Here is a 12,784-nt window from a genome sequence, read left to right on the forward strand (position 1 = left end):
GGGGATTACAAGCGTGCGCCACCACGACCGGCTTTTCATTTCTTTTTTGAAAACAGAGTTTCAACAAGTAACTGAGAGCCTCATTAAATTGCTAAGGCTGGCTTTGAGCCTGCACTCCTCCTTTTTCGGCCTTCTAAGGACTGGGATTACAAGCATGTGTGACCACGCCTGGCTCTGAGTTTAATTCCTTAAACACTAAAATGTTACCCTATTTGGTAAGCCTCTTGACCCCCTGACGAAAGCTTTCTGGGGGAGATGACAGCTGATCCCCGTTCAATGACGAAATACAGATTCCCACCCTTGGGAGGGAGAGAGAGGTGGCTCCATGACACAGGTAACGGAAGCTCACAGATCTGTGATCGCTCACTCTGATTCACAGTTAGGAGGCAGTGACGCCCAGGCATGGGCCCGGTCAGCTGGTCCTCTTTTCCCCTGGGCATCGTAAATTTTCCATCGATAAAGTACCAAATCCTGCCGTGTGTAAGACATCGTGTCTGCCCTCGAGGTCTGTGATGGCTTGGATTTAGAATATCACCCCAGCCCTCAGAGAAATAAGGTCGCCAGGCTGGAAGCCGGGCTTGGCTGTAATCTCATCAGCGGTAAGTCCACTGTAGTGGATGCACTAGCTGGTCACCTAGGCAGGCAGGGCGTGGTTAGAGAAGGTGGGTCCTGCGGCGTGGCTTAGGGATGGTGTTTTTGTCTGGATCCCCTTGCTTGCTGGTTCCCTCCTGCTTCCTGCCTTCATGATGTGAGAGCAGAGCTGTCTCTCTCTCTCCCTCTCTCTGCTTCTCGCCACCAGGTCCTGAGCTCTGCAGACCTGGCCTGCCATGGACTAAACATCAAATAAATAAATCTGCCGGGTGTGGCGGCGCACGCTTGTAATCCCCACGCTTGGGAGGCAGAGACAGGAGGATCGCGCTGGTTCGAAGCCAGCTGTGCTGGCTTAAGAGACCCTGTTTCTAAAGAAAAATATAAAATAGGTCTGGGAGTGTAGCCCGGAGGGAGAAGGGTTTCCAGGAACCCCAGTGCCAGCAATAAACAAACAAACAAACCTTCCTTCCACTAAGTTGTGTGGTCAGTTGTCTTGGGTTATAGCAGTGAATGTGCTGCCCAAGACAAGCCCCATGTGAGGAAGGGTGCCTCTTCCCAGGTCTGGCTATAGTCCTTTCTGGGACCCAGCAGGTCAAAGAAGGACCCAAATGTTATTTATTTCAGATCACACTGTCCCTGGGGGTATGTCCTAGAATAAAGATATCTCCCAGCGTTGTTACCATCTACATTGTGCCAGTTTATCTTCTTGAACTTGTGAGATAGGCAGGGCAGAAAATGACTCACCCTGTGACACACTGACCTAGTGGATGGTGGAGGTAGAGTGAGAATCGGTTCTCAACTGGGTCCCTGTTGTGATGCTTGGGATGCCGTCTGAAGAGCTCTGTACTCACCTGGCTGTGCCCCACGGCCACCGCTGCCTTCTCTAGGTCCAGGGTGTGCAGGAGCTGCTCCACGGCCTGGCAGGAGAAGGGAGAGGGGTTAGAGGAGGAGAGAGAAAAGGTGGGGACCCCAGCACAGGGGTTAGGCTTGCTGAAGAACAGCTGCCCGGGAGAGAGGGGATGACCCACATGTCTGCAACTTTGGCCAACAGAGCCCTAACGCACACAGGAGAGTGCAGCTGAGGACCACGTATCGAGCACCTACTGCAGGCCAGCCGCTCTACCACACCCTTCCAAGATACCAGTGTGTTTCATCCTCATAACAACCCGAGGAAGGGGTGGCCGGGTCTCCATGCTCCAGCCACAGAAGAAGCCAAGGATACCAAAGGAATGAAAAACAGATCTGCTATGGGAAAGGGTAGGGGAATTCTTATAAAAATAAAACATGGGGTTATGCCATGAGCTTGCCATCACATCTCTGTATATAGACCCCAAAGAATCAAAAGCAGGGATACTTGTATACTAATGCTCATAGCAGAGTTATTTACAATAGCCAAAAGGGAAAAGCACCCCCGGTGTCCATCAAGGGATGAATAGATATACAAGATGTGGTATGTCCATACAATAGAATATTATGCAGCCTTAAACAGGAAAGAGATTCTGACACCTGCTACAACGTGGATGAACCTTGAGGACATCGTGCTATGGGAAATAAGGCAGTCACAAAAGGACAGGTAGCTGTATGATTCTACTTACATCAAGAGCCTGGAATGAGGAAATTCACAGAGGCAGGAAGCAGAGTGTGATGGCTAGAGACTGGATGTGGGGGAGATGGGGAGCTGGTGTTGATGAGTAGTTTTCAGTTTTGCAAGAGGATAAGGGTCTACTAGTAGTGATGATCGTACCACACTATAATATACTTAATGTCACCCAACTCTACACTGACCATGATTAAGATGGAGCCAGGTATGGTGGCGCATGATTGTCATCCCAGTACAGGGGAGGCTGAGACAGGAGGGTCACAGGTTGGAGGCCAGCCTCAGCAACCTATCGAGATCCTATTTCAAATCAAAAGGTAAGAAAAGGCCTGGACACACACACACACACACACACACACACACACACACACACACATCAATAAAAAGAGGCTGAACATAGGTGGGAAGCTGGAGTAAGTGAAGCCCAGGGCAGTGAAGTATTTCTAAGTCTGTCTTGGAGGTAAAGTCTAACGGAGATGCTGGGAGACTTCCGGGAAGATGGCGACTGAGAAAAGCATCATTTACGAGTCCTGCTAAAACTCCATCTCTATTGCCACAAAATCAGCACTTTTCATAGCCAGAAAACACTATCAGCAGAGAAATAAAAACTGTAAACACAAGGGACAGAGAAAAAGAAGACTAGAAGAACAACCAGAGACCAGAAACCAGCCCGCATTGCGGAGCCGCACGGGTGCCATCTTCCCTCACAGCACCAGGCTCCAGAGAGGAAAGGTAAACAAGGAGCTGAAGTGAGCAGCTGCGGATCATTCGGGTGTAATTCAGCAGTTCTTTTAGCTCAAAGAACATCTAAAACTCCCAGTGACCAAGCTCATCACGCCTTCCAGGGACTCAGAACAGAGCTCAAATCCAGGAAAGAAATACGCCAGGCTCACGGCCGAGGGCGTGGCAGTGGCGCCATATTGCCAGCAGCAGCAGCAAGTTCACCACGCCGTCGATGGCTCCAGACCAGCATGCACAATAACTGTAAGTGAAATTGTGGCCCCTAAAGGAGAAATCCCAGTGCTGCACTCCCAGGGACTTGCACAGCTTTGATAATCTCCTTGGGTCTGAGATTTTGCAGTCCAATCCCATGAAGGAGTAGTGGTGGCAGTGTACCACACCCTAGTCACAGCTCCCCATGGGAAAACGCCCATCTCAGTACCCCCACGGTCTCGTGCAGTGTTGATTAACTCCCTGGGTCTGAGACTTTAAGATACAACCCAGTAAAGGAGTAGTGGCGGCTGAGATTACAACAAACTCGAGATCCAGAGCACCCTAAGTGAAGTCATAGTGACCCAAGGAAGGCACAAACTTCTGAAATCATGGGAAAGAGGAACAACAATAGAGCAATGAATGCCCACAACCCCACATTACCAGAACCGGATAACACAGAAATTCAGAGATCTCCAGAAGATCAAATCAGGAATATAAATGTAGAAATAATACAGGACTTTCAAAAAGAATTTAGAGAGAGTCTAAAAGGAATAAAGGATGCAATCATTGAAGTAAAGGCATCAATTCAAACTATAAACAATCGATTAGACCACATGGAGAATAGAATCTCGCTCCTAGAAGATGATCACTCCAAAAATGAATGCATAATTTATAACTTAGAAAAAAAATCAGACGGCAAGAATCTGACACTAAAGACATATGGGCCCATTTTAGGAGAGCTAACCTAAGAATAACTGGAATAGAGGAGGGAAAAGAAGGTGAAACCAAAGGTATCAATAATCTCTTCAAAAAAATAATAGCAGAAAATTTTCCAAACATAGAGCAAAAGGTCGATACACAGGTCCAGGAAACTTATAGAACTCCCTTTAGACAGGATCGGAGAAGAGGATCCCCACGCCACATAATTGTCAAAATTATAACCAATGTGGAAGCCAAGCAGAGAATCTTACAGGCAACAAAAGCAAAAGGCCAAGTGACATTCAGAGGCAAACCAATTAGAATTACTCCAGACTTCCCAAACCAAGTCATGAGAGCCAGAAGGGCTTGAAGTAACATATTCCAAACTCTGAAAGAAAACAACTTCCAGTCAAAAATTTCCTACCCAGCAAAACTATCTATCAAATTAGATAGGGAAATAAGAAGCTTCCACGACAAACAGAAACTGAAGGAATTTATGTCTTCAAAACCAGCACTAGAGAAAAATACTCAAAGAGATTAACTACAAAGAAGAAATAGGTAATACACACCAGAACCAGAGAAACAAGATTTTCTATCCAGCACACAACTAAGCAAAGAAGAATAAACAGTATGTCAAACAGAAATAAAATCTTAACATGTTAGGAATTAAAAGTTCTCTCTCAATAATCACATTGAATGCAAATGGTCTCAATTCCCCAATAAGAAGACATAAAGTGGCAAAATGGATTAAAAACCAGAATCCATCCATCTACTGCTTACAAGAAACACACTTTACAAGTAAAAATAGTAACAAACTCAAGGTAAAGGGCTGGAGCAATGTAATTCGTGTTAAGTAGCCATCCTAACAAATGTGAAGTAGTAGTTCACTATAGTTTTTATTGTATTTCCTTAATGATTAGCTATATTATGATAATGATGAGTGATACTCATGTGTTTATTGGTCATATAAAAATCCTTGGAGATTCATTATCTATTTTAGTCTTTTACCTATTTCTAATTTGTATTGTTTGCTTTTATTGTTGCTAATTTTTAGGACTTACATTTGGAATGTTAATATACCTTCAGATATAGCATTTGGAAATATTTTAACCCATTCTATCAGTAACTTTTAATTGTTTCCACTGTCCTTGGATGTACAATATTTTTCTATTTTTTATGAAGTTTGTTTGTTTATTCTTTTGTTGCCTGTGCCTTTGGAATCATATCCAAGAAATTGCTGCCAACTTCAATGTTGTGAAGTTTTATGAGCCAGGTTCTCTTCTAAAAGTTTATAGTTAAGATTTACATTTAGGGTATATTCATTTCGAGTCACCCCTCCATGCCAGTCTGGTATGGAGCTGTATTTCTATTTTCTGTATTTCTATCTTTCTAATAAACTTCTTTAAATCTTCAAAAAAAAGATTTACATTTAGGTCTTTTTATCTATTTTGAGTTAATATTTGTATATGGTGTTAGGTACGGGCCCAATTTTATTCTTTTTCATGTAGTTATTATTTTTCAACAATATTTCGTGAAGAGATTATTATTTCCTTCACAAAACGTTCTTGGAAACCTTGTCAAAAACAACTTGACCATATATGGAAGAAAAAAAAATATTAAAGTTTATCAGGAAACCAAGCATGGGAAGGAGGGAGGGGGAGGGAAGGGCTAGGGATTGGGTAGGGGCTGAGTGGGTGATGTGTGCATGTATATCTCCACAAGGTTTTTATCCCATTAAGATGTAAGACTACAATGCACCAATTAAAATTTTATTTTAAAAATAAATTAAGGAAATGTTGGAGAAAATAAAGTATCAGAACCAGGAGTTGGATCCGCCTGGGCTCAGGGGCCGGTCTTCTTATTCCTAAACTGACCTCAGGTAGGAATATTACTTGTGGCCTCAGACTCCTTTCAGGAAGATGAGTGAACCTGTGACCGGCATCTCGGGAGCTCCCGGGGATGCTGGGAGGGCTGAGCAGGGCCTGGTGTGCGGCGAGCCCGCGGTCGACCCTCGCAGCTGTCCCCACCATAGCCACCTGGCCGGCCAATGCCTGTGAGGGTCTACAGAGCAGAGAAGATCTTCAGTACACCCCAGACACCGCCAAAGAGCACGTTCAGCCACCCTAGTCGCTGAGAATTCTTCCTTTCCTTTTTTCCTTTCACTTATTTATTTATTTTGTATGAGGGATTGAACCCAGGGCATTCTACCACTGAGCTTTACCCCCAGCCCTATTTTACTTTCCAATTTCGCAACAAGGTCTCACTGAGCTGCCAAGGGCTTCACACTAAGTTTCTGAGGCTGGTCTGAAACCTGAAATCCTCCTGTCCCAGCCTCCCAAGTCCTGGGATGACAGGCATGTACCACCATGCTTGTATAGAATTTTTCCTTGCTTTCTGGCTTTCTTTGTGTGTGTGTGTGTGTGTGTGTGTGTGTGTGTGTGTGTGTGTGTGTGGTGGTACTGGGGTTCCTGGAAACCCTTATACCTCCGGGCTACATTACTCCCAGACCTATTTTATATTTTTTTAATTTGGAAACAGGGTCTCTTAAGCCAGCTGAGGCTGGCTTCGAACCTGCGCGATCCTCCTGTCTCCACCTCCCAAGCGTGGGGATTACAAGCGTGCGCCACCACACCCCGGCATGGCTTTCTTAAGATTTCTTTAGATGACTGTGTAGCCCCAAATCTAGCCCTCAGCAAAATACTCTGTCCTGTTGACTTCATTTTACAGACCAGAAAGCTCTGGCTTAAAAGACAGTAGGAGGCGAACGCAGGTGCCCAGCTACACGCCCGAGCGAGGCGGTGGCAGCTCCCTCTACCCGGACCACGCAGCGCCTGGGACGATTCACCGGGAATATACGAAAGGGGCTTTGTTTCGTCCACATTACCGCCTGGTGGAGCCCGATGAAGCCGCTTTGTTTAACTCACATACCCAGTTCCCCATCCTGCGACCACGTGGTGCCCTCAGCAGAGGGAGGCAGGGTGAGGACCTAGGTGGCTTGCCTTAAGACCTGGCTTCCTCGTCCCATCTCCTGGCAGACCCTGTCCCCCTGCGCCCCAGAACTGCCCAGGCCCATGAGCCTTCTCCCTCTTGGCCTGAAATGCTACTTTTGTGATTAAAATATTAGACATTTTCCTCCCAGGAAACACTATATTCAGTCTGTTTTGAAGGCCAAGCACCATTCATTCCAAAAGCTTACACATAATAACTTACTGTTTTATTTTTAAGCCTCTGCGCTAGGCACCGTTTTAATCCTATTTTCCAGGGAAAGTCCATGCAGCCTGGTCCGTGAAATCCCTTGGCAGAGGCCACATGCGTAGGGAGGTGGCCAAGGATAAAACCCCAGGACCCAACTCCCAAACCTGCTCCCCAACACGACACCGGCCCATCCACTGGCTGTGCGGCTCCGAGCAGGCCACTCCGCCTCTCTGGTCCGTGGTTGCCTTTTCTAGAATATGGGGTCATTACATCTGTCCTGTGGGATGCAGTGGGGCCTTAACAAAATCAGAAAATCAGCATGTAACAGTGAGGACTCCAGCCATGTGTGGTGGTACACACCTGTAATCCCAGGACTCGGGAGGCTGAGTCAAGAGGACCACATGTTTAAGGACAGCAACTTAGCAAGACCCTCAAGGACTTGTAGACTCAGCCCTCCCACACACCAGAGCTGCCCAGGTCCATGAGCCTGTTTTAAAATATAAAATAAAATAACAAAATAAAAATATAAAATAAAATAGAACAATAAAGTATATAATAAATATAAAATAAAATAATAAGATATAAAACAGAATAATAAAATATAAAATAAAATGATAAAATATAAAATAAAATAATAAAACTTAAAATAAAATAAAATATAAAATAAAATATAAAATATAAAATAAAATAGAATAATAAAATATAAAATTACAAAATAAAATTGTAAAATATAAAAAACAACAATATAAAATGAAAATATAATATAAAATACAAAATATAAAATAAAATTATAAAATACATAAGATAATAAAATAAAATAATAAACTATAAAATAAAATATATAAGATAATAAAATATAATATAATATATAATATATGGTAATATAATAAAATAATAAAATAAAAAATAAAATATATAAGATAAAATATAAAATAATAAAATATATAATAATAAAATAAAATAATAAACTAAAATAAAATATATAAGATAATAAAATATAAAATAATAAAATATATAATAATAAAATATAAAATAAAATATATAGGATAATAAAATATAAAATAATAAAATATAAAATAAAAAGGGCTGGCGTACAGCTAAGGGGTAGATGCCCCTGGGCCCAAGAGTACAGATTCCGTAATGGTGGAGCAAGGAGCTTAAGAAATTCTTTCTCCTCTGCTCCCAAATGATAAAAATGAATACCAATGACAAAAGGGACAAGTTCAGTACATTGGAAATGGAACAAAAGGATTCAACATGCAGAGAAGCACTGACCCAAGAGCCACCACCAAGCCTCAGAGAGGACAAGGGGGGAGCTGGCGGCAATGGGGAGCCCTGCCCCCTGGTCCCTGCAGTAGAAGCAGCAGCCTTGCTTTCCAAAGAGGCTCATTTAAATGGTGCAGAGCGCGGGCGAAAACCACACTTGGAGGCGTAGTTGCAAAGAGTTATTACTTTGGCACAGAGCAAATGCAGGAAGGCCAATGGCTGGACCCAGCCTCAGGTGGTCACCGTCCCGGCTCAGGCCAACCGTGGACCAGCACAAGCCAGACATCTAGCAGGAGGCTCCAGGGAGTGACAGCCCGTGGGGTCAAAAAGGGCCTGCGTATTTCTGGCTTAAGGCTAAACAGAAGATGGGGAGTCTGGAGAGAGTCCTAGCTACCTGCATATCCCTGTTGGATGCGTGCACTGGGAGAAGAGGGCCAAAGAGAGATGCAAAAGCCAGGACATAATTATAAATGGCTCTGATGTTCAGCACATTCCCAGACCACACTCTAATCTATCGGGAGAACGTAAAAGCCGGATGGATTCAAGATGCTTCATAACAACCTCTGCTGACCACTAAGATATGCTGAGGAAGGAAGACAGTGGAGAAGCCAGGCTTTAAAATTAAAGCAATCTATTTGAAAGCAATTTAAAAGGAAAAATATATACACTGGACAGAACTACCAGTGGTCCCACACCAAGGAGAAAAACAGTTCTCTATAAATCTAGCCAAGACAGTTATGAAATGGTTAAGAAAAGACCAGAATCTAGAACTGTCATAATATATTATCAAAGATGTCCAGTATTCAACCAAAATTACAGGGTATGCAAAAAAATAAACCTAGCAATTATGAGCTATACTTGGGGGGGGGGACAGAAACAGCTACTAGAAACTATGTCAGTGGGCTCAGAATTTGGGCTCAAGAAAGACTTCAAAGTTGCTATTATAAATATGTGCAAAGAACTAAATAAAGCCAGCCATGATGGTGCACACCTGTAATCCCAGTACCTGGGAGGCCGAGACAGGAGGATCACAGGCTCAACACCAGCCTCAGCCACTTAGACTCTTAGCAACTTAGAGAGAAATTTAATTTTGAAATAAAATTAAAATATGGCTAGGGGGAGAGCTGAGAGGTAGAACACCCCTGAGTTCAATTCCCAACACAAAAACAAATAAAACAATGTCTGATGGATTGAAGGGCAGCAGAGGCTGAGGGGGTAGCTCAGTGGCAGAGAGCATGCTTGGCAAATGCAAAGCCCTGAATTCAATCCTCCGCACTCTCCTCCCCCAAAACACCAGACAGCATAACAATGACTCATCAGATAGAAAATAACAATAAAGAGACAGAAATCATAAAAAAAAAACCCTCAAGTGGAACATCTTCACTTGAAAAGTGTTGTGACTGAAATGATAAATTCTCTGGAGAAGCTCAGAGCAGAGCTGAGCCACTGGAGGGGTTGTCATTGTGAAGAAGGGTCGGCGGAGAGCATCCAACTTGAAGAACACAGAGAAAGAGAAACGAGAAAAAATGAACAGGTTCAGAGACATGTCCAGAAACAGCAAGCATGCGACATGTGCATGAAGGCAGTCCCAGAAGAAAAAGAAAGAAGACAGAAAACGGTATGAGAAGTGGAGGCTTCAATCCTCTCAAATAATAAATAATTTATGTATCCCCCCCCCCAAATAATTTATCCAACCCAGAAGGTCAATGATTTCCAAACAGTATAAACAGAAAGAAAGCCACACTATGGCGCATCAGTGTCAAACTGCTGAAAGCGAAATAAAAAGAAATTACCTTGAAAGCCGCAAGAGAAAAATAAATCATCACATACAGGAAAACACTGAAACAATTAAAGGCTGACTGATAACAATGGAGTCCAGAATGTAGTGGGGTTGCATATTAAAAGTGCCAAAAGGGAAAAATTCCATCAGTGGAGAATTCTATACCTGGCTAAACTATCCTTCGGAAATGGGGGTGGGATAAAGATTTTCCCCGGCAAACAAAGACTAAGAGAACTTACTGCTACCAGACCTGTTTTACTCCCTTATGTTAAAAGATGAGAGAAGCCAGATGTGGTGCATACCTGTGATCCCAGTACTTGGGAGGCTGAGACAGGAGGATCACAGGTTTGAGACTAGCCTAAGCCACTTAGTAAGACTCTCAGCAACTTAGTGAGACCCTGTTTTTTTTTTTTTTTTAAGGCTGGGGTATAGCTGAGATGTAGAAATCCCCTGGGTTCAATCCCAAGGAAAGAAAGAAAGAAAGAAAGAAAGAAAGAAAGAAAGAAAGAAAGAAAGAGAGAAAGAAAGAAGTAGAGAACATCCAAATCCTCAAAGAAATAAAGAACATCGGAAAATATAAGTACATGACAAATATACAATATTTTATATAAATTTATTTTCCTTTTTCTTAAAGATGTTAAAATAAAAGATTAAATGGAAGAAAATTATAAAGCTGTGTTGTTTGGTTTATAAGATGTATATGGAATTGATATATTATATTATATTATATTATATATTATATTATATGAAGTAATATTATACCAACCAGGTGGTGGGATAAATGGTACTACGTTGGCAAAAGGATTTTATGCCTTACCAGAATTAAATTAGTATTAATTTAACGTAGGCTGGTATGAATTGTAATATATGCTATAACCCTAAAACCGCCACAAGAAAAGGGTATTTAAATCATCTGCTAGGAAAATATCTAGTTTACACAAAATCAGAAGTGAAAGAGTAGAAGTAATAAAAATAGAAATGCAGGGCACAAGAAACAAACAGAAAAGTGATGGGTGTGAGTCACACTACATGTCAGTGGGTTGGACACTCCAGTACAAAGGCTGAGCTTGCCATCCTGGCTCGTGAAAGACGGGCGTCTTTAGGATACATCGTCTGTATTCAGAGACTGAGGAAAAAAGGGGAGAAAATAATGGGAGTATCTGTACAAAACAGAACTTAAAACAAAAAGGGTAGTTACTTCTCGTGTGTGTGTGTGTGTGTGTGTGTGTAATTTTACTTAGCCATAATAAAGAACAAAGCTCTATCATTTGCAGGAAAATAGATAAATCTAGATTCTGCTATGCTAAGTATGGTGGGCCAGTCTCAGAAAAGCCAGGGGTTTTATGCTTTCTCCCATATGTAGAAGCTACAGAGAAAATGTGAAATCAAAGAAAGTCAAATAAATGGGGAGAGAGACAGGTAGACTAGCGGAGGGGTGGGAGGAGGGCGGGGAGGAGGGAGGAGGCTGCAAAGAGTGTCATGTCCACGTATGGGGGAGCACTCACTCTCAGCAGCGTGTGTGAGAACAGAGATCAGGTGGAATCCAGATGAGATCACACCAAGTGCTGTGCGCACGTGTGTCTGTATCACACTGAACCTCAGTCTGATGTATAATGATAACACACCCACAAAAGCTTATTAAAGCCGGGCGTGGTGGCGCACGCTTGTAATCCCCGCTCTTGGGAGGCGGAGACAGGAGGATCGCGCAGGTTCGAAGCCAGCCTCGCTGGCTTAGGAGACCCTGTTTCCAAATAAAAATATATATAAAAAATAGGTCTGGGAGTGTAGCCTGGAGGTAGAAGGGTTTCCAGGAACCCCCGTACCACAAAAAAAAAATAAATAAACACAGACTTCAACATTGGGGGTACATCAGAGGGTGAGAAAGATGAGGTCACTGGATCCCAGGGGAGGCCCTGGGCAGACATTCAGCACCCACGGGGTGGACAGCTCCCTGTCAGCCTCCTGCTCCTAGGGGCCCCTTTCAACAGAGCATCTCCTGAGATGAGACCAGAGGAGACTGGGAGAATCCACCAGAGAAAGGGCAGGAGCGGCCACCTTTATGATGGTTCAAAAGCCCTTAAGTATGTTTTTCTGATCAGATACTAGGAAAAGAGTTTTTGAGTGGGTTTTTTTTTCTTTTTTTTTTTTTCTTTTTTGCAGTACCAAGTGTTGAACCCAGGGGCATTCTACGTCTGAGCTACACCCTCAACCCCATTTTTTAAACTCTTTATTTTGAAACAGGGTCTCACTAAGTTGCGGAGGGACTCACTAAGTAGCTGAGGCTGGCCGTGAATCCACGATCCTCCTGTCTCGGTCTCCCAATTACTGGGATTACAAGCATGCTCCACCATACTCAGCTTGGGAAAGAGATTTTTGTTGGTGAAAACCAGTCAACACTGTGGACACACTGAGGGGAAGGTAGACCCGGGGGTTTCCCCACACCAATCAGAGCCTTGGCAAGTTTCCCTCAACAGCAGAGAGGTGGGAGAGAGAATCTGGGACACAGCCAAGGGGAGCTGAAAGCACTTTGCTGGCCCGTCTGATGTCTCGCCATGATGGCGGTGGGCTTTAGTGCTGGAAAAGGCATAATCTTAACCAGATTGGGTGGCTTGGGAAAGAGGGATGAGACCCAGGATGAGGAGAGAGGAAAGATAGGGCCATTCCGGAAACTCACATGCATTCCTCGGTGTCTAGAAGAGATGGGCGCATCTGGAACAGTTAGA

The 12,784-nt window shown here is 43.3% G+C and overlaps 1 protein-coding gene across 1 annotated transcript in view; it reads right to left on the reverse strand.

The window, feature by feature from the left end:
* Window positions 1-12,784, reverse strand: part of MYO18B (myosin XVIIIB) — a gene marked incomplete at both ends in the record, with an annotated part of 248,379 nt that overhangs the window by 164,886 nt on the left and 70,709 nt on the right. Inside the window, one exon of the mRNA XM_080717797.1 lies at window positions 1,443-1,508. Coding sequence (XP_080573923.1) covers window positions 1,443-1,508 — 66 coding nt within the window. The remainder of the gene's footprint in view (window positions 1-1,442; window positions 1,509-12,784) is intronic.

The sequence above is a fragment of the Muscardinus avellanarius genome (genome assembly GCF_963383645.1).
Source record: "Muscardinus avellanarius genome assembly, chromosome: 21".
In the NCBI taxonomy this organism is placed as follows: Eukaryota; Metazoa; Chordata; class Mammalia; order Rodentia; family Gliridae; genus Muscardinus; species Muscardinus avellanarius.